The sequence below is a fragment of the Pectinophora gossypiella genome, chromosome 16 (assembly GCF_024362695.1).
Source record: "Pectinophora gossypiella chromosome 16, ilPecGoss1.1, whole genome shotgun sequence".
NCBI lineage: Eukaryota > Metazoa > Arthropoda > Insecta > Lepidoptera > Gelechiidae > Pectinophora > Pectinophora gossypiella.
Genome location: NC_065419.1, coordinates 12,682,467 through 12,708,405, shown reverse-complemented (window position 1 = coordinate 12,708,405; position 25,939 = coordinate 12,682,467). Strand labels below are relative to the sequence as shown.

Sequence of the window (25,939 nt, the reverse complement as noted above, 5' to 3'; positions counted from 1 at the left end):
TAAACATATTTATTTATAAACTTATTTACATAGTCAACAATATCACCCTTACAGGAGACTATCCTAAATTGGTGATGTTATTTTACTATTGAATCTTTCACAATTAAACTTAACAAAATTTGTAACATTTGTAGTACTTAACACACAATAAAATCACTCTTATCTCTCGTTAGGCAGAAATCAGAATCATTTATTCAACGTTATTATCATGGATAAACTTGTTGAAGGTCAATGTAACATTTTTGAATTTACGTCATTTCGCAAGGTGCTATGGCTGAGGGGAAGAATTACCTAAGATCCTGTCCGCTATGCATCCTCGCCGGTTTAGAGTATTTTGCCGTTTGAGGTTGAGGCCTTTCTATATATTCAATATTCTTTATTTGCATACTATGATAGTGTACAAGTTTGTAAGTTACTTACATAAAACATGCTAACGATAATAATTAATATCCATTGCTTTTTCCGTAATAAGTACCTAATCCATTTTTTATCGGTCCATTCAACAACTCCACCACGTTGGTCTAACAGAAACCTCGGCGAGGTGTCGGGTACTTAGTTCATCTTGCGATGGATGTCTGACTACCTCAATTGGGATATGACATGCCATCCAACAATAGCCACTTACGGCTGCTGCCCTAAAACTGCACAAATAGCACAAATTCGCTCCAAAAATGTTAACGTCAAACTTCACCTTCTAGTTTCATTTGAGTCATTCCAATCGACATAACCTGCTGGGAACGATGCCAATTCGATCGCCCTTCCATTACTTAATGTCTATTGTCAAAACCCACTCCACTTGGCCGAAACCGCCAAACAGTTGAGAATTGAACGTCTACATATCCAATTTTATGTGATCTTTGGCCGTTCATTGGATTTGGGAGATATCGTGGGGATTTGAGGGGGTGGGAGGGGTCAGGTGAAGCTGGTGGTCGGTAACGCGTTTAAGTCGCTCATCTCGGAATGGTATTACGGTATGAGGCTGTTACCCCGCCCCCGCTCCGCTCACCCCGCTCGCACCTTGGGCACGTGTTGGTGGGATTAAGGGGTGTCGCTAGTGCTGTTTGTTAGTTCAAGGTGAATTGGTTATTTTAGGAACCTGGCGGGTTGAAGTTGTGTTTGATTGGACGCGTGATAGTGAGGTTTGAGAACCGTTCTCGAGTCCAATCAAGTAGTAACAGAGCTCTCAAACGTTGGATAGAAGAATCTTCTTCTTCTAATCCTTTTACCCCCTGTTGGGATGTAGGTCTCGAATAGCATGTTTCCACTCCTCGCGATCTTTGCAGCCTCTGTATGTTGCTCCCCCCATGACATGCCGAGTTTTTAATTCCCGTTCAAACGAGTGTCGCCAGATCTCTTTAGGCCGCCCCATCCGTATAGTAGGACAGACTTAACGTTGGAAGTTGGTGGTAGATAGAAGAATAAGAGAATAAAATAAATGTATTGCCAGTAACATTCGAATGTGATTTTTGTTAACAAAAGATAAGCTAGTTTCAACCCAGGTAAAAAAGTGTATTTTATGTTTTCTTTTTTACTATAAGACGCCGATTACACTATGCTTAGCTTACCGTATATAATTATGTACATTTTAAGTACTTTTCATTGTCTACTTAAAACTCACATCAAATTAAAAACACTTTATTGCACAGACATAACACATGAATACAGTACAACTTGGTCGGCCTTTTTAAAACTCCCCTTAGCAACGCTGGTAACCCTGTAACAGGTGTAATATAATTGAGCCCGCTTTCAATTTGATTCACATCCCGGCCGGCGAGTGTCGGTGATAATTCCCAAAAATATAAAAAGGCAACATTGGGACTGCCACTCCACATATTGGATTACCACACGGACGGTACTACCCTGGATTATTTTATTTAATACTTACGTACACGGCTGTAATCTTTATTGTCGTAGGAGACGTGCGCTAATTGGAAATCTAGAAAAAGAATTTACTTTTTTCTAGTTTGTCACGTACGTGGGTGGGTAATAAAATACTTTGTGATCCCTACTTTGGTTAGAACATTACAGGCTGATCACTGATTGTCCAAAAGTAAGATGATTCGTGCTTTGGAAGGCACGTTAAGCCGTTCGTCCCGGTTACTATTTACTGATGTAAGATATTTACTGAAATATGACCATTGTACTTAGTTAAGAGTCTTTTTGTAATTATTTATTTTTATTTTGGTGCAATAAAGTGTATTTGTATTGTATTGTATTGCATTTCATGAAATGATCGAGCACATCATGAAATGGTCAATTCTAAGATCTGGTCACGACATATTACATATAACGATCCTCTCAGTCGACGCCCTGAGCCGAGGTTCGCACCCAACTGGGAACCCTCAGGCATGTTGTCTTAAATATTGTACCGGGTCGATTGTTAATGCTATTTGAACAGTTTTACCATGACTGTACAATAACATCAAAACTCGCTCGATGTAGAGGGAAAATAAGGCCACTCGCCGTAGCGAGAGTCGCTGTTCGGAAAGTCGCTGTCAACGCTACAATTCAATCCTACAATAAGTCACGTAAAAAGAAAATGCCATAGTACTTACTTACAGTTTTTTTTCAGAGTTTAGTCTTGACGTAATAAATAAGTTATTACTTCTTGCACACCCATAGACATGCATGGTTATAATTTAACCCTATATCATAGAGTAGTGCAAACAAGGGTTGTACAGAGGGTCACATCATCCCTCGGTCCCACGCGGATAAGATTGCGACTTGCAACAAATTATTACATCTCGTTGTAATATAATTATGAGTGTCATAATGGCCTCCGTGGTTCGGTGGTTGTGCGTAGTGCTCACGAGACGGAGCCCGGGTTTGAATTCCAGTAGGGGCATATCACAAAAATCATTTTGTGATCCCTAGTTTGGGGACATAGGACGCTGATCACCCAATTATCCGCAAGTAAGATGGTTCGTGCTTCGGAGGCCAAGTTAAGCAGTAGGTCCTTGCTACTATTTACTTAAGTTTGTAGTCGTTCCACGTCATGCCTTTGGTGGCTCAATATTAACCCTGACACCAGGTTGATGATCCACCTCACAACCTACACGATAGAAGAAGAGTGGTTGCAAGTTGTTAGCTACTTGCCTATCTACCATTTGCCACTTTAATACTTCGAGAAACTGCGCAATTCCTTATCCCAACTGTAAAAAGAATTCGCAGGTTTTCCTTCTCGTCTCAAAACCCACACGATATGAAAAAAATATTCTAACAAACTTAACCCGAAGCGTTTGAGATACCTAAAACAAATTGCCAGAAACAAAAAACGAATATAAGAAGCCATCAAAGAGGAACAATTTCAAAAACACCTTTTACGCGAATTACAAAAGCCGAAAAAACAAGGTGACGTATTTGATTTCCACTCGTGATTTAATTTGTTGAGAAATGATTGATAAAGAGGCGAGAGAACAGCGGGTTGGCGCGTCAAGTGGCAAAAAGCAAAATTAATGTGAGTGGAAACATACGTTTAGCTATTGGTAGCGCGACGCGCCTGTGCTTAAAAGTAACTTAAACTTTTTCTGATTCATGATTTGACAAATTCCAAGTTTATCTTCCATCAAAAGGTCCATGAAAAACATTCAAAAAAAATCTAAATAACATATAGTTAAGATATACGCTTATTATCTGGAGTAGGTTAAGCATAGCTGGCGAAGAGTGGGTGTATAAACCTCTGCCTAACCTGTATGGGTCAATGCAGCGAGCCTTGTGGGAGGCCAATGTCCAAACGATTTCCAGCTGACGATGATGCTCTTCAGCCTTGACACTAAAGGCTTATAAATCTGTTTCTTTAATCTTCTTTACTTGTTTTCTGGATGTCAAAACCATCAGTACTATTATTGTAACTGTCAGTACTATTCAGAGGCGGAGGACAGGAGTCCTAGTATGGCTTTGTAATAGACTACTCTGGGCGCCATCCCACTTGCGTCAGACAGAGTACTGCGGGGTGGAAGGCAAGAGGGAAACCACTGCCCTATTTTCCCTAAAAAGGTAGCATGGAAAATGCTGCACCTACAAGTGCGTAGTTCTTAAATTGATGATGATGATGTCTAAACCATATAAGCGTTAATAAGAAGAGATAAGAAGTAATAAAGTTTATACAATACAAATACACTTTATTGCACCAAAATAAAAAGAAATAATTACAAAAAGTCTCTTAACTAAGTACATATATATTTATATAAAACATATATATATATATATATATATATATATATATATATATATATATATATATATATATATATATATATATATATATATATATATATATATATATATATATATATATACATATATATATATATATATATAAATATATACATACATATATATTTTATATTAGCGGCGCCGTCCACAATCTCACCCCGTATGTTCAAACAGCACGCGTCAAATGAGAGTTCGACGCGTACGCGTCGTTAGCATTGTCGCACGCGGGTAGGGTTGCCTCCCTCGAGGTTTGTTTATTGTATCATAATTATTGGTACTACTGGGTGGTGTAGGGTTAATTTGTTTCGTGTTCTTTAGTGTAATGGGTAAAAAAGGAATCGTATTAATGTTCAGCTGCGTATCCCAAAAAGTCGGAGAAATCTTACTCTTGTCAACTAGAGTTATGGATGGCAGGGTTACCATACGGTTCACGACCTTAATACTAAGTGAAACAAGTTATCGTTAATAGAACACATAGTCCTGCGAATCCCTTTAGGGACAAAAATCTTCTTCTTTCGTGTTGGTTGTGAGATTATTGCCCGGCTTCATCAACCCTGGTGTCAGGGTTACTATTGAGCCCCCAAAGGCCCCATGGCCTGACATGGCTCATGTAACGACTACGTACTTACTTAAAAGAATAGTAGCAAGGACGGACTGCGGCGCAATAATGCTGAAAGCAGATACAGATTGTCAGTATTTTCAGTTTTCTATGGAATTATAATCACTATGACAGAACAGGTTATCCGACATTTGTTTTGTTTATTTTGAAATATATCGGACTAGCTTTTGCCCGCGGCTTCAATTTCGGAGAATTATTATTAAATTCGGGGAAACACGGTTCCCCTTTTCCTAATGTACCAATTTTTAGCTTCCCACCTTGAAAACTGCGAAAAGTCCCATTTAAATTTCTCACCCCTCTTTGAAGGGAATGGGGGCGGATATCATCATCATCATCATCATCAGCCCATTAACGTCCCCACTGCTGGGGCACGGGCCTTCCCTATGGATGGATAGGGAGATCGGGCCTTAAACCATCACGCGGGCCCAGTGCGGATTGATGGTTATTAACGACTGCTAATGCAGCCGGGACCAACGGCTTCACGTGCCTTCCGAAGCACGGAGGAGCTCGAGATGAAAACTTTTTTTTTTTTTCAAAGAAAATAAATATGCACGATTGTTTTGTTAGTCACAAATAGTCCGCATACCAATTTTGTACCTTGAAAATGGCGGGTTGCTCCATACAAACTTCCACCCCCAATTTTATGGAAGTGGGGGGTTTGAAAGAGACAAAAATAGCCTAAATCACACTCCATCCCTTCAACTATCTCCACTTAAACAATCACGTCAATTCGTCGCTCCGTTTTGCCGTGAAAGACGGACAAACAAGCAGACAGACACACACTTTCCATAGATTTCACCCAGTGTGAGGAGTTTGACATTACAAGCAGATTTTTTCAAAATAACAGTACAATATCGACCATATCTGTTATGCAATAGTTATTGGAAGAATTTTGATGTGCATTCAATATTATGTAATGTATTAAAAAAAAGTTCACGACTAAGTACCTAATAATATGAATTCCCAATTAGGCAATAGGTTCTTGTTTTGGGTACTTAATAAAAATATTGCTAAACATGAATAGTAAATCAATAGTGTAATGTAATTAAAAACACTAAAATCATATATTAAATACATACTCGAGTTGATTACCACTGCGAGACAATTAATAAAAAAATGCAATAAAAAATATACAATAAATGTATACTAACATTTAAACCACTCCATCTTAGCTACAATATTAACAAAGAACTTACAACAGCCCTCGACATCAACGGACAATTATAAAGAACAAAAAAAATGCAAACATTATTAGTAACCCTGTTGAGCGCTCTCAACAAACGCCATTGATTGTTGCTGTTGTTTGTTGTCGGCTGTTGTCGACTGTTGTCGGCCATTGTTTTACTGTTGAGGGTTCTACGTCAATGTCAACGTGGGAACGTTTTAATTTGCTTTTTGGTAAAGAGGTGTTATGAAGCCTGTAGGACTTTGTGATGTGAGACATTTTTGTAATTAGCAGAGATATAACGGTTTTGTTTTCAGACAGTCGTGGTAGTCCAGTTGAAAGAATGCTTGAATTTCACTGTAAGGTCGCAGTTTCGAATCCAGCACGGGCCTAAACCTATGATTTTCGAAATCGTTTTTCGAATTCTTATTTGCATCATAAATGATTATCACGTACTCAGCGTTGAAGGAAAACATCGTAAGGAAATCCACGTACTTACCCGAGAAATGAGTTTCGGAGGTATGTGACCTAACCAATATTGGGCTGGCATTCCTTTCGCGCTGGCTAACCTGAACATTTGACAGGTCCGGATTTACCATCGCAAAAGTATAGAATTGAAAAAAGTACTTAATTAAAAAAAACACACACACAAAAGACATGAATTTTCCGACGAAAAATTTCTCTTGACTCAGAATCATGAGCTAAATCATCCTCCTCAGTAATCAGTATTCCGTACGATATCACTAACACCATTAAGCAAAGACTATGGAATTTCATTTACTTCGATCCTGACACACTTCTCTTGCTTCCTCCACATTCTTTAATCGTTTCATACACGCCGGTTCAAAATAGATCGTACTAAACCTTTTCTAAAAAAAAGATAAAAATTGTAAAAGATAAGATATTCCCAATTAACAATAAACCTAAGGTTCATCATATCCAGCTTACGACATCGTATCAACAGTGGCTGCAAGTTGTCTTTGATTACTTGTGGCTCTGCCCACTCCATTAGGGATTACGGGCGTGAGTTTATGAGTTTATGATGAACAATAAACCTAATATCAGTTTCAAAATCAATGAATAAGCGATTGAACTGTCCCGAAGTATTATGATAAGTTAAACAAAAGCTTATATTCGATCACCAAAGTTGGTTGGTTACCATGACAACGGTAGAAAGCAATCGGGAGTCAGTCAAGCTGAAAGTATCTTGTCGGAGTCTGACTTGGCAATTTTCCACACAGCGGACGCGAGTTGACTTGAAGAATCGAGACGGTTAGATTTGTACTTATGATAGTTTCATTTAGGTAATTCGAATCCCAGTGGGACAAAAATTAAAAAATCCGCCACCAGCGTAATGAGCACTTTCCTACCAGGTGCGATTCGGAGCGGTCTTTTTGACTAGACCTATCTGTTAAGGTCGACATTTACTTTGAAATTTTGACATGTATTACATTGTATTTAGTATTAATATTTAATAAAGTGAGTTGGATTCAGCGGTTAACAAGTTAGATACCATACTCCATCATGTATTGCCGCGAATTGTACCATTCTTCATCAGGAATATAATTACTCAAAGATGTGTTAGTACATATAGATAGGGATCCTTTTTCGGAATGAAAACATATAATGAACTCACGTCTATTGAGGATAAAAATATAAGCTCAAATGTAGGCGGCAGCGCAGTTGAGTGTTCATAAATTTTGACAGTTCTCCATACTATCCAGCTAAAATTCGTGATAAATTATTATAAAATATGGAGCAACGTGGAGTGTATCCCGTCTGAAGAATGAGTTACTTACAGTCAAAAAGAAAAGCCATCAGTTGGAAAAAGACAGTTTAATTGAAAATAAGTTTTTCTGCGTTTTTTTCTTTCCGATCTTTGGGGAATCAATATAAGACTATGATTTTGCAATTAAACGCTGCGTAAAGGGTTATATATAATTAGTGAAAAAATATAACCAAAACAATGTATATTCACGCATATAGTATGGGGAAGTGTAAAAATTTAAGAACACTCAATAGTAACGACACCTGATGGGAGAAATAGTCAGTTTTTATCCTCAATGGAGTCCTCTGACTACTCCAATTGGGAATGCATGTGAAGCGAGGGTACCTCCACCGAGCCCCGAGCACATATTTTATGGGCGACTAATCACCTGTTTTATCGTATTTATCTTAGGACGTGTCAAAAGTGGCTGCTAGCCTTCTGCTGAGTATACATAACATAACATAAATAGCCTATACACGTCTTACTGCTGGGCACTGGGTCTTCCCTCAATCAAATAGAGGAGATATAGAGCATACTCCACGCTGCCCCAATGCGGATTGGTAGAGGTGGATTTGTAGCATGTATAAGCCGATGACTATTAGTTATCTTTATTTAGAATACCACATCCTCGACCTTTCTTTATTTTCCCACTTCGTGATTAAGACTAGAGAGCTCTGGATCTTACCGGGATAACAGGAGATTTGCCGGTCCCGCGCCCGGGTAGGGTAGCCACCTTTTAATAAAAAATATAGATATATCTTCACTTATGTGGGTAAATTATAGAATTTTCAGCAAATGCAGACAATTTAAACGGAAATCGGGTCATTTTTGTAATGAACGTTTTTACTTACTCATGATTTGCCTCAAATGGCATTAACAACTTGACTGAAGATATGATGTACCCTATTTTCTTTTTTTCTAAAATTCATATTCAAAACTTTTATTTCGGTATTATTTTTTTTACATCCATAGTTGTTAGTAAATAACTTATGAACTATGTTACTACATTGACGTACAAAAATTAGGTATGTTAGACATGGAGTTTGAAAATAAAAATAAAAAATATGTTTGTTTGTCTAAAATGTAAAGGATTTGCTCAAATACTTGTACGAGTAGGTAGTAACTACGACGTTTTAAGTTGAACACACCCATCCAATAAGTCTCATTCTTACCGCGTAAGTGCGAGTGAGACAGGGAGTCTGCGCGCTTCCCCTTACTCCTTAACGGCTTACGGCCATTTAGATTAAAGTAAGTCCTAGAGGGGGTGAGGTAAATCTAGCTAGAATTCGGTTGTTTTAGATTTCTACTTAAAATTGACGTGTATTTCATAAATGTTTACCTGGCGATAACCCGTCTCTTTCTTTTTCAACGGATGAGAAAATGACAGGTATAACTTAAAATAAAATTAGATGGCGTCTGCAGGAATAGCACCATTATTTGTCTAATTATGCTTTACTTAGTAATAATAAGTGAGCAAAAATATTACGAATGGCAACCCTACCCCAGGGGAGGGGGTAAATTACCCCTAATCATGTGATGAAAAACTTAGCGCCACAACTTGTGATCCCGTTAATATTGCATTAGATATTGATTTTAGCAGTATACAGGGTTGTGATTATGTGTTTGATGTGCTGGGGTATGTTGGTTGACTTATTATTATTCAGGGTATGGTCTAGTTAAATTATATGTATAGACAGGGATAAAAAGTGTGGTCGTATTTCAAAGATTATTTCTTGTAACAGAGTGTAATACCTCAAGGCGATAAGGGGCACAGGCGAAGATACATCGAAGCATACTGTATCGATGATACAGATGATGACGATGATGGTATGTGTGTCGTCGGTTTTACCTTTTTTATTATTATTATTATTACATAACATAACATAAACAGCCTATATACGTCCCACTGCTGGGCACAGGCCTCCCCTCAATCAACCGGAGGGGGTATGGAGCATACTCCACCACGCTGCTCCAATGCGGGTTGGTGGGTGGATTATTAATATTATTATTTTTATTATGATTTATTTCTTCGCTGTAACATGATAAACATTCGCACTGAAGATCGTCGGAGTTTTGTTTATCGCCTTTAGGCATTACACTCCTTGTAACACGTGTCATTCTTTTACAGAAAAAACAGAAAGCTTCGTTTTAATCTTGTTTGACATAATATCTACGCGTTGAAGTCTTTTATACGGATTTAATGTACTTTATGGGGCAAAAGTGTGATTTGTTGTCAGGAATTTAAATCTTAATAATATAATTAAAGGGTCTTTTATCGTAGGATAATGACTGCTTAATGTAAACGTAAGCATATTTCGGTCTTAAAAAAAGACGTAATGACAAGAATTCCGTGGTGACTGCCTACCCCAACGGGAAACAGGCATGATTTTATGTGTAGCCGAAAGTATTTTCAGATTTTCCTTGCTCTCAGTTTAGCAAACAATTAAAGTTTACACAGTCGCAGTAATAAATTATCTACTTTTATATGTCAAAACGTAATTTGCAAAAACCAGACAAAACAAATATCTCCACTGCATCAGTTTAACGTCTTCAAACCTCGTATGGTTTTAATTCCACATCGCAAAACATCATCCGACAGGCAATTTCAATACATTAGCGCGTATTTAAGGCCCCTGCACACGAGCTGTCACTTAGCAAGTCACACAGCCCCCGAAGAGTTTGGTTTCTTAATATTTTCAACGTAAAGCGTAACTTTCTCTGGGGGAATGTCTGGGCTGGATTAAGGAGTGCCTTGATTAGGGGGTCCCGTTGGTGAGATTTTTGTGCGAGAAAAAAGAAAGTGATACAAGAGCCTATATTGCGATATAGGCATATCTCACGCTCATAACTGTTATCAGGGTAAGAATCTCTTCTTGATTGTGTCTCCACAATCACCTCAAAAACTCTTGCAAATTAGTACTTCTTCTTCTTCCCGTATTCCTTGCCCAGGTATACGGGTGAAGACCTCATGGGTTCTAGAGGCCATCAGTACGGCAATGCAAGACGGAAGGGGCAAGTCACGGGGACTGTAACCTCAAGTCACGGGCAGAGGGCAGCAGTAACTGTCAGTACTATTCAACGGCAGAGGACAGGAGTCCTAGTACGGCTTTGAAATAGACTACTCTGGGCGCCATCCCACTCGCGTCAGACAGAATACTGCGGGGCGGAAGGTATGAGGGAAACCACTGTCCTATTTTTCCCTAAAAAAATAGCATGAAGAATGCTACACCGATAAGAGCGTGGCTTTTAAATTAGTGATGAGTACTTCTTCTATCGCCCTGGTACCCTGGCATCAGGGTTATTATTCAGCCGCCATAGGCCTCTTATATGGTTCATCGAATACTTACTGCTGACATTCATTCAAAGATCCAAGGATAGATATGATGAACTGGGTCTTGGCCCAATAGCAAAAGGTTATGAGAATGACAGTAATAAAAATATATGGGATTCAATCATTTTTTTCTGGCAGTGACGATTGTCATTATCGTTTGCAACTTGGCTAAAGCCCGTTTATAAGGTCACGATTGGAAGAGTCAGAGGTATATCCACGCCTCACCAAGTTTTCTGTTCTTCTTCTTATCGTGTAGGTTGTCAGGTGGAATACCAACCTCATCAATCCTGGTGTCAGGATTACTGAGTCGCCATAGGCCCCTAACATGACTCACGTAACCATACTTACATCAGTAAGTACTAACAGGGACCAACGGCTTAATGTGCCTTCCGGAGCACGGAACATTTTACTTTCGGACAATAAGATGATCAGCCTGTAATGTCCTAACCAAACTAGTGATCACAAAGTGATTTTTGTGAAATGTCCCCACCGGGATTCGAATCCGGGGCCTCCGGATCGTGAGCCCAACGCTTCTGTTAGATCAACGTGATAGGTGGTGAGACGTATGGTAACCAGTAAATATATAGGACGAAGCCCGATTATTTTTGTCTTTTGGAGCAACCTTCAAACGATATTTAGTAAAGGAGGGTTCACACTGAGTCCGCTCTACCCCCGCCCCCGCCCCCACCGTAAACTCTGCATATGAAGTATTTTAAAACATTACCGTGTGCTGACATAATTAGGAAACGCTAACTTTTAAGTAGGTGAGAGGTTTTTACTTAGAGTTTTAACGCGTTCGCAAGTGGCGAGTTCATGTGAGTTCGTATAAGTTCGTATGAGTTCGAGTTGGCAATCAGGTTTGCAGTTTAGACTGCAAAATAAAGTCTACGGATAATTTTAGGGGCGCGTTTTAAACGTTCTCTCTGATCACTTTGAGAGAAACGGGCGCTGTTTTAATGTGTTCAGAATGTTGATATATTTTTTAGATGGTTTAAGACTTGGTGTTTTAAGCTGGAAACGCATTAGGATTATTCCGCATCATAAGCGCTGCCAGAATTATATATTTGTCAATTTGTAGTAGGAATTATAGCATCAACGTGAACCCGGTAAGGGCACTGCAAATGGAAGAGAGAACAACATAAGTAATTTTTAGTACTTACTTAAGTGATAAAAATTATATATATCATGCTATTGTACTTATTTTTAAGTACTATTTTATATGTTTATTAAGATTTAATTTAAGTATAAAATATTAATTTTAATTTATCATTTATTTATTTATTTATTTATTATGGACAACTTACAAGCTACACTCTGCACATGCAAAGTTACAGACAATAAAAAAAAGATTAAGAGCTAGCTCAATTACAAGTAGTCACAGCATGCACAATCAAGTGAACAAGAAAAACAAGATATAAACTATATTAAAAAATAAAAAATAGACATAATTTAACAAAAAGCAGCCAGTGCAATATTTTTATATGCATTTAAGGGCATAGTAATGTCAAGATCATGATATCTGGCCAACATATTATACAATCTACACAACCTGGAAATAGTAGCATATTGACCCAAATTTGTTCTAGATGGTGGAGTTACAAAGAAGGAGTAGGCTTTTTTCCTACGAAGTCTCAGCGGAGTACTTATTTTAAATTTTGATAAAAGATGTGGGGAATCAATAGAACCGTTAAATAGTTCATTAACTGTGTTTTATTTAGTATATATTTATTAACTGTGTTTTATTTAGTGTAACTTTTCTGTTAAGTCTCACTTTTTCTAAACGAACTCCTGAAACAATTACTTGTATAGGTATAAACCCAGCTGATTTGTTAAACAACTCTATACTTTATTGTGGCGTTGTGGCCAAGTAAAGCTTTTATGTTGTGCTTTATTGTATTCAAGCAGTAACAATAAGTAACAAGAGGGCAATTAGGCCGACCGCCCGCTAAACAAGCGTTGAAATACACTTAACAATGAGCTTTCTATTGTCACTTTTTGGGAAGGAAATTTGGAGCGAGCAGATGGATGGTACTAAATTTTGCTCTTACATAACACAAGCTTACTACTTTATCCCAATTGGTCAAAGGTACATTTATCTCTTCATTAACGTTAATTTTATTTTCTTGTCTTTATTAATTAACACAAATAGTATACAACATTTTTAGTGTAATACCATAATGGGCAATGCTTAAATGTGATTGATGGATTTGCTAAAGAAATTCTCTGCAAGTGTAAACAATTTTTTTTCTTTTACAAATGCATAAAAATATTTTGAAACTATAATAAAAATATATCTAGACTCCACAACCGATCTTTTATTAAATTAATCAAAACAGATAACACCCAAGTTTGGTATGGTTTGGGTCACCCAATGGTTTCTCCATTACCAAATTCCCATCTCTATGCTCAAATATTTGTTACTGTTTAACCCTAGTATAAACTGAATGATCGCGCAAACAAGGCAGTGAATACACTGGCGGGTTTTATGCTGCGCCCCGCTGTGTGTAACACCCCTTATGAGTGCGACCTCGAGATCGTTTCGCAAATAATTGGTTAGGTGTTACCTTTTGTACTGATGGGTGTGCAATATTTTTGTTTTTTAATGAGGAGGGTGTCGGGTTTTTAACTTTTATTGAGCTAAGTTTGGGTGGAACCAAATAAAATGTTAATTATTGTTATAAAATTAGCTCTTATATGTCGTAATGTATATCTACACAAGAAATTCTGTGGCTTATTTTATTAAGAACCCACCATTATTTATGGCTAAACCTGAATTCAAAAATTTAGTTTTCAAATTCATTCGTCTTCGTCTACGTAAGTTTTTAATTTGTAAGTTGATGTATTTATAATTGTTTAAAAGTCGTTATTGAATATTAAACATATTAATATGTTTAATGTATGTGTTTCTATGTAAAGCATCGTTAAATCGGCAGAGTCGTTGTCTTCTTGTTGTATATATATACTTAACTATTACAAATAGTTCTATGCTACAACAGAAAGCTCGATGAGGCGTGGGTACTTTGTTCATCTTGCGATGGATGCACCTCTGACTACCCCAATTGGGATATAGTCTTGACCTTCTGTTATGTTCTAAGCAAATGCAAACTTTACTTCTTCTACGGCTTCTTAATATCATAATCTCTTTCGAAATTCAAAATTTTATTCTTAAATCTAGAAACAAATCACATCAAAAAATTAACTAATTTACTACTTCACGATTTTAAAACCCTAAAAACGAAAGTAGCAATTCGAAATTTAAACAATAAAGAATTAACATTATGTGAGGGTTACGTGTGGGGTTTTGAAATATTAATTCCACCCTTAAAGTAAGAGATAAAAACTATTAGGCCCCTCGGATTATGGTCGGATTATTATTTTAATGAAATTAGCTTACGATCTCTCGGGGAGACCGGGTAAGAGTGAACCAAAGATTATTAGAGACGTGTCATAATTTAAAATAAGCATAATGTGAGTAATGCAGGGCCAAAAGAAGATAGAAAGGCGATTTGTATGGCTTTGAAGGGGACTGGCAAGACATCTGTGTAGATAAGGAACTGTGGAAGAGGAGGGTGGAAGCCTTTGCTTAGCAGGCTCATGATAGGCTTCAGTTCCACACATTTGCGACGTAATGTTCCACTTGATATCAACTCAGAATCATGGTAGAATTTTACGTTGCAAAAGTATGGATCTGAAAATAATTTAAAACACTTTAATCATAATTTTTCTGACAAGAAATTCCACTTGATATCAACTCAGAATCATGGTCTCATTTTTACAGGGTCCGTATACTTAACCTGAAGATTTGACAAGTCCGGTTTTTTATAAAAGCGACTGCCTGTCTGTCTGAACGTATTAAGTGGAACTCCGTGGTCTTTGCCTACCCCAACTCACGCATATTTCTCAGCGGGGTAAGCAGAGACTATAGAATTGCACTTGCGTCGATGCTGACATACTTCGGACTCAACGGGAACTACGCGTGATATTATGTACCTATGTACGTTGAAAAAAAATAATGACCTACAAATATTGAACCCGTATTCTACCTACTTGCAACTCTACACTTCAACAATCACCGTGAGGTTATGCAGCACTCACCCACCGAAAGCTTATTAAAAGTAAATTGCCAAAATTGCACTGCAAATGTGGCCCTTCTCTTGGCCTAACCAGCTTATCCCGCCCATTTTATTTAGACCCCTCGTATCGTACACCTTCTTTTTATCCAGAGCTCTTGAACACTGGTAGAAGATTATACAAAGTCCAGTGTAATTTGAGCTCGGATGTTTTAATTTTTTTGTGGTGGATGAGGTCTTTTGGTTTTGGTGGCTGGGAGCGATACCCCTATACAAGTGCGAGTGATCTGTAATCTTCGAGTTAAGCAATGGGGTTACGATGGCTATTAGATTCTATGTAGTGTTGACAGCTTGGTGGATTACAAGTGATGTGTTATTACGGGTAATAATAACTCTTCGGGATATCGTATGGCGGAGTTTCGTTCTTATTACGATGTCTTTAGGATAGGAAAATATTCTATATAAAACAAATAACTATTCTTACCCCCTATCATCATACGGTTTATCATTATCCACCTTAGGACTATGTATCAAAAGTGGCTGCAAATAGTTTCTTGATTATTTGTAGTTCTGCCCACCCCTTCGGGGAATACGGACGTGAGTTTATGTATGTATGTAATAACTATTCTTCTTATATAGTGTGGGTTGTGAGGTGGATTACCAACCCCAAAAAACCTGGTGTCAGGGTTATTATTGAACCGCCAAAGGCCTCTGACACGGGTCATGTAACGATTACTAACTTGCATCAGTAAGTTTTTCTTACAGCTTCTTTTCCCCGGCTATACAGGTTGTGAGAAGCTGCAGTAGTTTTAGGCGGATGAGACGTTCGTTATGTAAAAATTGGCGATTCAAAGTGTAACTATGTTATCTATTGAATAAAGATATTTTTGAATATGAATTTGAATTTGAGTAACCGGGACCAACGGCTTAACGTGTCTCAATACCTAACTATTTACAACAATTTATATAACTACTAACTCAAAAACGGCGTGCATGTATGAAACGATTGATGAATGTGGCGGAAGGAAGAGAAGTAGATATGTCAGGATCGAAGCAAATGGAATTCCATAGTCTCTGCTTACCCCGGTGGGAAATATCCGTGTGTTGTATATATGTATGTTATGTAACTAATAAAAAAGGGAAACTTCATCAAACTATTCATACATTTTAAAATTTTATTTTCTTCTCCTTTCTTGAAGTCGGTTAAAATAACGACTGTTACACGCCGAGAATGTGGATTAAAATACCTATATCTTTTTTCTTCAGGTGTGGTTTCAAAACCGGCGAGCGAAATGGCGGAAAGCGGAGAGGTTAAAAGAGGAGCAGCGGAAACGGGAGGGGGCTGAGGTAATGACAAAGAGGGATCCTTCCGATGACAAGGTGAGTGAAAATAAAGGTAACGAAGTTCCTTCAGTGAGACTAAATATTTCGCCCACAGGCAAAATAACTTGGACGTGTAGCAAAAGGTGGTTGAGTTTCTAAAGATTTACGCAGAACTGGGCACTGGGGTGAGCCCTGAGCTGTTTCCATTTGTCCAGTCAAGTAGCTAATGACATCTGAGGCGAACCTAGTTTTCTTCTATCGTGTGGGTTGTGAGGTGGATTGCCAACCCCAGCAACCCTGGTGTCTGACATGACTCATGTGACGACTACGTACTTACATCAGTAAGTAATAACCGGGACCAACGACTTAACGTGCCTTCCGAAGCACGGATCATCTTACTTTTGTTCAATCAGGTGATCAGGCTGTAATGTCCTATCGAAACTAGGGATCACAAGGTGATTTTTGTGATTTGTCCCTACCGGGATTCGGACCCGGGACTTCCGGATCGTAAGCACAACGCTCAACCACTGGACCATGAAGGACGAAAATCTTTAGTCGTCTTTTTTTAGTAACACTGCTATAGTTCCTTTACTTACAAGAACCTCCTTATCAGGGTTCATCAGAATGCGGTATGTCGCGCGGCTCGGCGGACGCGTCGCCCGTGTCGGGGTCGCCCCGCGCCTCTCCCCCTGTCACGCCAGGCTCGCCGCGCCGCTCGCCGCACCGCTCGCCGCGCCGCTCGCCGACTCGCTCGCCGAGACTTGAAAGGTAATATACTTAGTAAGTCTCTATCTCAAAAAGGATAAAGAAATTATAATCTAATCTGGCTACGAGACGCTCATTCAGAGCTTACAAATATTATTTATTAAGAGACCATTACAGAAGTAAAAGAGGCTAATTTAATACAAGGCTATTGGCTGCCTTGTTGCTTAAAGCGATTTGTTTTAGGCAACCACAGAGTGAGGAAACAGAAAATAAATTGACATATGGTGACATGACAATATAATTATGTTTTTGTCACTGTCGATTGTCACAATCGTTAGCAACTAGGCTAAGTTACTTAATAGGCTAGTTTCCAACTAGTGAAATCATCTATTTTTTACTAAATGTAAAAACACGAAACACGTACTATGGAATTGAAATTGTGACGCCATAGTAAAACGTGATAAAATGTCGGATTTATTCTTACTTTTTTCTTGATTAAAATTCATAAATAAGTTAGTTATCCAGCTTACGACATCGTATCAACAGTGGCTGCAAGTTTTCTTGATTACTTGTGGCTCTGCCCACCCCATTAGGGATAACGGGCGTGAGTTTATGTATGTATGTATGTAAATAAGTTAAATTGAAAAAAGAAAATGTTTTTCGTTAGTGTTAGATCTGTCCGTTGTGCTCAATAAAGTATTTTATCTATCTCATCAACATCATCATCATCGCCAGCCCATTAACGTCCCCACTGCTGGGGCACGGGCCTTCCCTATGGATGGATAGGGAGATCGGGCCTTAAACCACCACGCGGGCCCAGTGCGGATTGGAGGTTATTAACGACTGCTAATGCAGCCGGGACCAACGGCTTAACGTGCCTTCAGAAGCACGGACGAGCTCGAGATGATTTTTTATCTATCTATCTATCTGTCTTTATTTAGTAATAAGAATTTAATAATTTATCTTGAACCTAGTACACGACCCAATTATGTATGGCCACTAGATCGGAGACGAGCTGTCCGTCGCCCGCGCCATCTGTCGGCAGCGCGGGGTCGCGGGAAGCTGCGCCGGAGCAACGCCCGCCGCACCATCTCTTCTCGCCCTTCGATCAGTGAGTACCTAATTTATAAGCCGAGGGTAAACCCTGGAAAGCCTAGCAATACATCATATGAGGGTTGTTTTCTAGTTAATGGGAAGGATCAGGAAGAGAAAAAAAAATAAGTTCGTCAAAGAAGAACGACCTATAAAAAAATAGGTTAGGTTACTTTAACAGCGTCCGTTTATCAGCGTCCAGAAACAACTTTAACAAAAGCTAATACATGAAGTATTCAATCTGATTCTATTACCTATATGCCGTCGACAATTGAAAGGGCTTAAACTTAAATTGAGGAGCTCGGTGGCGCAGCGGTAAACGCGCTCGGTCTGCGATTGTTTAAGTTAAGCAACTTTAGCAAAGGCCGGTCATAGGATGGGTAACCTCAAAAAAAAAGCTTTCATCTCGAGCTCCTCCGTGCTTCGGAAGGCACGTTAAACCGTTGGTCCCGGCTGCATTAGCAGTCGATAATAACCACCAATCCGCACTGAGCCCGCGTGGTGGTTTAAGGCCCGTACTCCCTATCCCGCGTCTATTTTAAGCACAAAACTAAAACAACCGTCTAAAAATTTTGCATTGGTCAATAACCCGACAGAATTATGTTGACAGCACACTTCAAACGGTTTACATACCAGCGAGATACCTTTTGATTCGCCCGCGTTATTCATTCAATAACTTACTCATTCTGCCTAAAATTAAGAGCTGTCAATCATTCGTCTCTTTCCTTTTCGGCGGATAAGAAAATGTCAGGTATAACTTAAAGTAAAATTAGGAGGTGTCTGCGGGAATTGGTGTCAATATGTATGTAGGTATATGTTCACCAATGTCATTGAGTTGCCAATCATGACTCGACCTGATGAATGATATTGTATTTGCTACATTGATATTGAATCAATGCTATCAAGGTTACTTTTGTTAATATTGATCAAATAGTAATTACGATCTATATGGGTCACTACACACTAGTACATAAAATAGATTATTTTAAGGTTAGTGGTTATTTAGAAGATGATAGCATGAAATTAAGTGTCTGGGAATTGATATTAGGCGTCAACTTACTAAATTGTTTTTTAAAAGGCCCTAAGCCGTGTGATGCTCTGTCGCGGGGCCACCACCTCCAATTCAGTTGAAATCGATATAGATTACTGTACGTACCATGTACATAGTGTACGTGAAAAGATTGTATGTGTACGTGCTATAATTAGAAAGAAAACAACAAATTAAAGTGGCTTCGCTGGAGAGCATACTCCCCAGCGGAGCCACTCAGTTTGCATGCTTCGAGATGTTTTCTTCCTGTAAATTGAAGTATAGATCGATGTACGTACTACGTACATAGTGTACATGAAAAGATTTTACACGTACGTGCTATAATTAGAAAGAAAACAACTATTTAAAGTGGCTTCGCTGCAGAGCATACTCCCCAGCGGAGCCACTCAGTATGCGTGCGTACTTCTACGTTGTGCGTTTTGTGTTGTATATGTATATATTATTATAATATATATATAGAAAGATCTGTATAGTATGCATACTATAGTAGTATGTTATCTACAGACCTTGCTAAAACTCGTTGATCCAACAGCCTACCTAAGCACTTAATTCTTCGTTCATCATTCCTTATAGCACAATGCGGTGCGCAATAAAATCACTCAGTTAATAACCGCGCCACTAATTGTGGTTCGTCTTGGTAACTCCACTTGTATGATTCATTTAGTCATTAGATCGAGTTGGTCGTAAAACAAATACTCTAACGACTTGATGGGGTCACTTGAATATGAAGCGAAATGATCCACTTGGTAGGTGGAACGTACCTATGTATGTTTGAAAAACCCTGACTCCAGGATTGATGAGGTTGGTAATCCACCTCATAATATAACCCACACGAGAGAAGAAGTTGAGAGCTTACATTTTATACATATAATAAAAATTGTCCGACAGAAAATTCCACTGGAATCTGGAGGAAATTCCAAGACTTGTAAATAATGTGAATAAACTAAGAAAAAAAAACATGAATTTTGCGACGGAAAATCTTGATATCTACTCGATATCAACTTAGAATCATGGTCTGAATCATCCCCCTCAGTATTCGTTACGATGTCACTAACACCCTGTATTTAGATACGTATATTCAAGGAGGTGGTCTCACAAATTAGTGATCTCGGTCAAATTGATTGTAACTATTATTGCACGCTTTATTACTTTAGGCGAAGTTGTTGAGCGGTCATGTTGTATAGTTTTTAAAAGGTGTTTTATTGATTCACATTATGAAATTGAGCTTAATGATGTAAGTATGTCGTTACATGAGTCATGTCAGGGGCCGTTGACGGCTCAATAGTAATAAGAACTATCCTAAAGACATCGTAATAAGAACGAAACTCCGCCATACGACATCCCGAAGAGTTATTATTACCCGTAATAACACATCACTTGTAATCCACCAAGCTGTCAACACTACATAGAATCTAATAGCCATCGTAACCCCATTGCTTAACTCGAAGATTACAGATTAAATAGAGATCTAAATATTTTATGATCTGACTGGCGTTATCCCGTTTTTCACGGAGGTCCGCTTACCTAACCAGAAGATTTGATAGGTCCGGTTTTTTACAGAAGCGACTGTCTGTCTGACCTTCCAACCCGCGAAGGGAAAACCAACTTTCTTATACCGTCTTATACCTCCGAACAATATTTTTTATAAATGTTTAATGGGGGCCTCTAAATTCATTGTAAATTTTATACTCCAAGTCCGGTTTTTTACAGAAGCGACTGTCTGTCTGACCTTCCAACCCGCGAAGGGAAAACCAACTTTCTTATACCGTCTTATACCTCCGAACAATATTTTTTATAAATGTTTAATGGGGGCCTCTAAATTCATTGTAAATAAATTTATACTCCAAGGTAGATATCTAAACTTCTTATTCCGTAATTTAGACGAAAAAGCGACTGGATCTAAAATTCATTAATCTACTTTGAAATCACGAATTTAGTTAAATCAATAAGGCTCAGACATGATATTTCTTGGCAGATATTACTCTGATTATAAAATTTAAGTCACTTCAAATAATTGATAACTTAAAACGGAATTAAGGCCCAAGTTTCTGAGAATTCAGTTAGGTATGAAACAAGTCATAGGCGGCGCGGAACAAGCTAAGGAGATGATGATGACCAATGTATAATTGTGTTTAATTTCGTCGCCTTAAGTAAAAACTACATCAACAGGGGTTTAAAAAGCCACATCAAAGCAATTCATCTAAAAAAGCAATAAGTCATTTGTTTGCATTTCACACTTATTTTTTTCATAAGCAAATGTCAAATTGAAATATTGCTTTTTTAGATTAATTGCTTAAATATGGCCTTTTTAACACGCCGGGTGTAATTTTTTACCCAGAATTAATTTACCTAATTGAAAAAAAAATCAAGGTTTTGATGCTATGTGTTGATTTGAGAAAATCACATGAAAATGTGTGAAAATCTTCTTCTATCGTGTGGGTTGTAAGGTGGAGTACCAACCTCATCAATCCTGGTCTTGGTCACTATTGAGCCATCAAAGGCCCATATGACTCATGTAACGACTACGTACTTACACCAGTAAGTAGTAACCGGGACCAACGGCTTAACGAAGTACGAAGCATGGAGAATCGTTACTTGTGTGAAAATGAAAAGGTGAAAATCGTAAAAACCCGCTTACGTGGTTTTATTATCGTTTTTAAAGATCCAACGAATAAGTATACTGAAAGATTGTTCTGGCATGTAACATTACCTATCTTTTCTCATGCCTTGTACCACACTAGTAGCTTCCAACTGGAAAGATTCCATCTAATCGAATCGAGCCGCGCTTAATTGTCAATAATAACGATCCGGGGTTAACTCACTAATTAACTTTTCAACTTCATGCCTTCATTCAATTAAAGTTGACTTAGACGGTTTGAACTTGTTCGTTCAATGGCCATTATTATTTCATTCTATTGGGGTAGCTATTGCACGTTTACAAAGTGAAAACTCGCTACTCGCGTTAGCTCGAACTGGACTCTCGTCACCTATGCACAAACCCATAGTGCATCAAGGGCTCAAGAGCCGTAATAGCTTCTATAGTATCGAACCAGCTGAGTGTGAGGCTCCCCAAGCCAGATGCAGTCTTTGGCGCAGAACGGCGACACTACCTACTCCATTTGTCCTCGGAGAACCTTCCACCAGGTCATAAGCTGACAAGGCCGACCTGGAAATCTTTAAATAGACTCCGAACACAGGTTGGCCGAAGTAAAGATAACCTGTCCAGGTGGTGTTTTCTCAACGGATCGGTCCTGAGCTGCGTGTGTGGTGTTACGCCACAGACTATGGCTCACCTGACATCTTGCCTCGCGTGCCCTGATACCTGTACGCGAGAGGAGCTGATAAATGCCACCGAAAATGCTGTCCGGGTGGCAAAATCCTGGGCTGAAAAAATCTGAATGCCATCGAAACGACAAGAAGAAGAAGAAGTGAAAAATCTTATAAATACTAAGTTACCACAAATGTACGATCTACTCTGACCCGGCGTGCGGGTATGAAATGATTGATGATTGCAGCTTCTTTTCCCCGGCTATACAGGTTGTGAGAAGCTGCAGTAGTTTTAGGCGGATGAGACGTTCGCTATGTAAAATTGACGATTCAAAGTGTAACTATGTTACTTATTGAATAAAGATATTTTTGAATTTGAATTTGAATTGTGGAGGAAGCAAGAGAAGTGCGCGTTAAGCTGTTGGTCCCGGTTACTAGTTACTGATGTATCAAGTACGTAGTCGTTACATGAGTCATGTCAGAGGCCTATGGCGGCTCAATAATAACCCTGACACCACGATTGATGGGGTTGGTAATCCACCTCACAACCCACACGATAGAAGAAGATAGATAAATATAGTGAATAGTAATGAATATTACCGTAGAAACTACAAATATTTTAATTAAAATCAACCAAAATGTTACTGAATATTTCTTTAACCATCATTTGAAAACCACTAACATCAGAAACCAACTAAACAGAACGATAATACGTCAATTCTCGTCTTTTAAAATCAACGTAATTCAGAATACCTAACAGCCTACCTATATCTGTAGATACCTATACCCGTAAGCGTAGAGGCGCGATGGTCCGCGGCGTGCTAAGCCGGGATTGGCCAGATCGCATTAACACGCATCCGGACACCGGCGCCATGTTGTTTTCCAAGGGAATGAAAACGGGGACGAATGAGAGGGTAGTTCCGGATTTTTGTAAAGGGTTTCTTTTGGTTGTATGCTGGGGTTGTAAGTGTAGTTCTTATTTATTTAAAAAAGGAGTTTTCTTTATTAATTGCAATAACTCCGTGTTAAAAACAGATAGATGTCTCTACATTTATTAAAATATAAAATCGAAGGAGGTCCGTGTTGCTCTGTGATGAAACTGGCGATACTTACATTAAAAAAAAAACTAGTAAGTACCTAAGTGTTATGAATTTGATTAAGAAAACTCTCAAAGTCAACTATTTTTTTTTTAATAAAAATAATGTTTTTTTATAGCAATTAAATACAATTTGTCACTTATACATTAAAATTACGATTAATTATAACATAATTAAACTGTTACATATTATTATTTTAATTCATTAGACCATTAAAGTTCAATGAGACTTTCCAGGCTACGTATCTACAAAGAATATAGATGGCGCTGTCGTGATATAACGTGATAATTACCTATTTTCTCATTACTCAAAAGAGAACGAGAAAAGAGAGTAAAATTAACGTAATTCTTGTATGTGATCCGAAGATCACATTATGTGTAGAATTACGTTACTACCTATATTGATTTTTTTTAATTTTGATCAGAATAATAAAGGGTGGAAGATGTAATTGTTGACCACGCCGGCGGAGTCGGTATCGGTTTAAAGCTCCGATGTGTTTTGACTATCTAAAACCATCTCTTTGATGTACAAGTTGGTCATTCAACTCGAATTTATCACCCTCATAATAATTTTACACGATCCAACACATGCTGTATACCCTGATAGTATCAACATTAAAACTAACACATCAATTATGAGTATACACTTCTATTCATTAAACTTTTTATATGCAATTTTGTGTAATTAAATGATCCTATCAAATGTCATTTTGGGGTTAGGCATCATTTAATTTTAAATGTCATATGGCATAAAATCATAAATGATGTTTGGATCATAAATGATTATCATATGCCCAGCGGTGAAGGAAAACATCGTGAGGAAAAAGTAAAATTTTGAAAGAGTTGTTTAAGCTGCCTAAAATTGGGTCGTGTACTGAATCAAGATAAATTATGAAATTCTGATTACTAAATAAAGACAAATGTAAAACTAACGAAAAACAATTTATTTTATCTATTTAACTTATTTATGAATTTTAATCAAAAGAAACGTAATAATAACGACATTTTATCACGTTATCTATGACGTCACAGTGTGCTTTTTCATACGAATTCCATAGTAATTCCGTGTATTGACGTTTAGAAAAAAGTAACTGATTTGACTAGTTGGGAACTAGTCCATTGTCGTATGTTCTATAAATTTTACGCCTGTCGATTACCCGTCTCTTTCCTTTTCGGCAGATAAGAAAATGACAGATATACTTAAAATAAAATCGTATGTGTTCTGGAATCACCACCCTACATTACCTATGAATAATTGCAAACAAAACTATTTATGTATTCAATTTGTGCCTTATTGCCAACTAATACCATAATCTCATTTATGGCAACCCTAGCGTGTGTCTGGCCTTGTGTTTGGCAACCCTTTACCCGCATGGCAGCTAATTGCCCACATTAATATGACAAATAGATTTACTTCGACGCGTTTCGTCTGACATGCGAACGTTTTGGTCATTTGCATTGAGTATTTTCGTATTTGTTACTAAGCAAGTGTAAGTATGATACAGATACGTTCATCTTTCACACGTTTCTTCTTCTAAATCTTTACAATGTGATACTCGGCTCCAATATCTCTCTGATATACAGGGTGTTAGTGACATCGTAACGAAAACTTTGAGAGATGATTCAGACCATGATTCTGAATTGATATCAAGTATCTTTTTCCATCGTAGAAGTATGGAATTGAAAATAAAAAATACAATTTTTTTATGAATTTTTCGTCAGGAAATTCCACTTGATATCAACTCAGAATCATTGTCTGAATCATCCCCCAAAGTTTTCGGTACGATGTCACCGTTCGCCGATAAAGTTGAATAAATAACAGATTTAGTTTATTTTTATAAAGTATTGGTAATTGGATTTATAATGAAAGTAACATAAGTAAGAAACAGCAATAAAGACTTATTTTATTTATACTAACCGTGAGGTTTATCGTGAGGAAACCTAAATTCCCGAGAAATGCATTTTCGGAGGTATGTGCCCTAACCTGTAATGGGCTGGTTTTCCCTTCGCGGGTTGGAAGGTTAGACAGTCGCTTCTGTAAAAAACCGGACCTATCAAATCTTCAGGTTAGGTAAGCGGATCCTGTGAAAAACGGGATAATGCTAGACGGGAGATGATAATGTTTTTATTTATACTAACGAAACATTATTTAGTGACCGCCGATTCTGCCGGACTCTAAAGGGGGTGCACACCGCACGATTTATAAAGTGGGTTAACCCCGTCAATGGACATTTTACACA

The 25,939-nt window shown here is 38.0% G+C and overlaps 1 protein-coding gene across 1 annotated transcript in view; it reads left to right on the top strand.

Annotated features, from left to right (window-relative positions):
• LOC126373734 (dorsal root ganglia homeobox protein) overlaps nucleotides 1–25,939 on the top strand; it is a 103,538-nt gene that overhangs the window by 30,114 nt on the left and 47,485 nt on the right. The window contains exons 6-8 of the mRNA XM_050019972.1: nucleotides 16,435–16,548; nucleotides 17,105–17,259; nucleotides 18,200–18,307. Of these exons, the coding sequence (XP_049875929.1) occupies nucleotides 16,435–16,548; nucleotides 17,105–17,259; nucleotides 18,200–18,307 (377 nt within the window). The remainder of the gene's footprint in view (nucleotides 1–16,434; nucleotides 16,549–17,104; nucleotides 17,260–18,199; nucleotides 18,308–25,939) is intronic.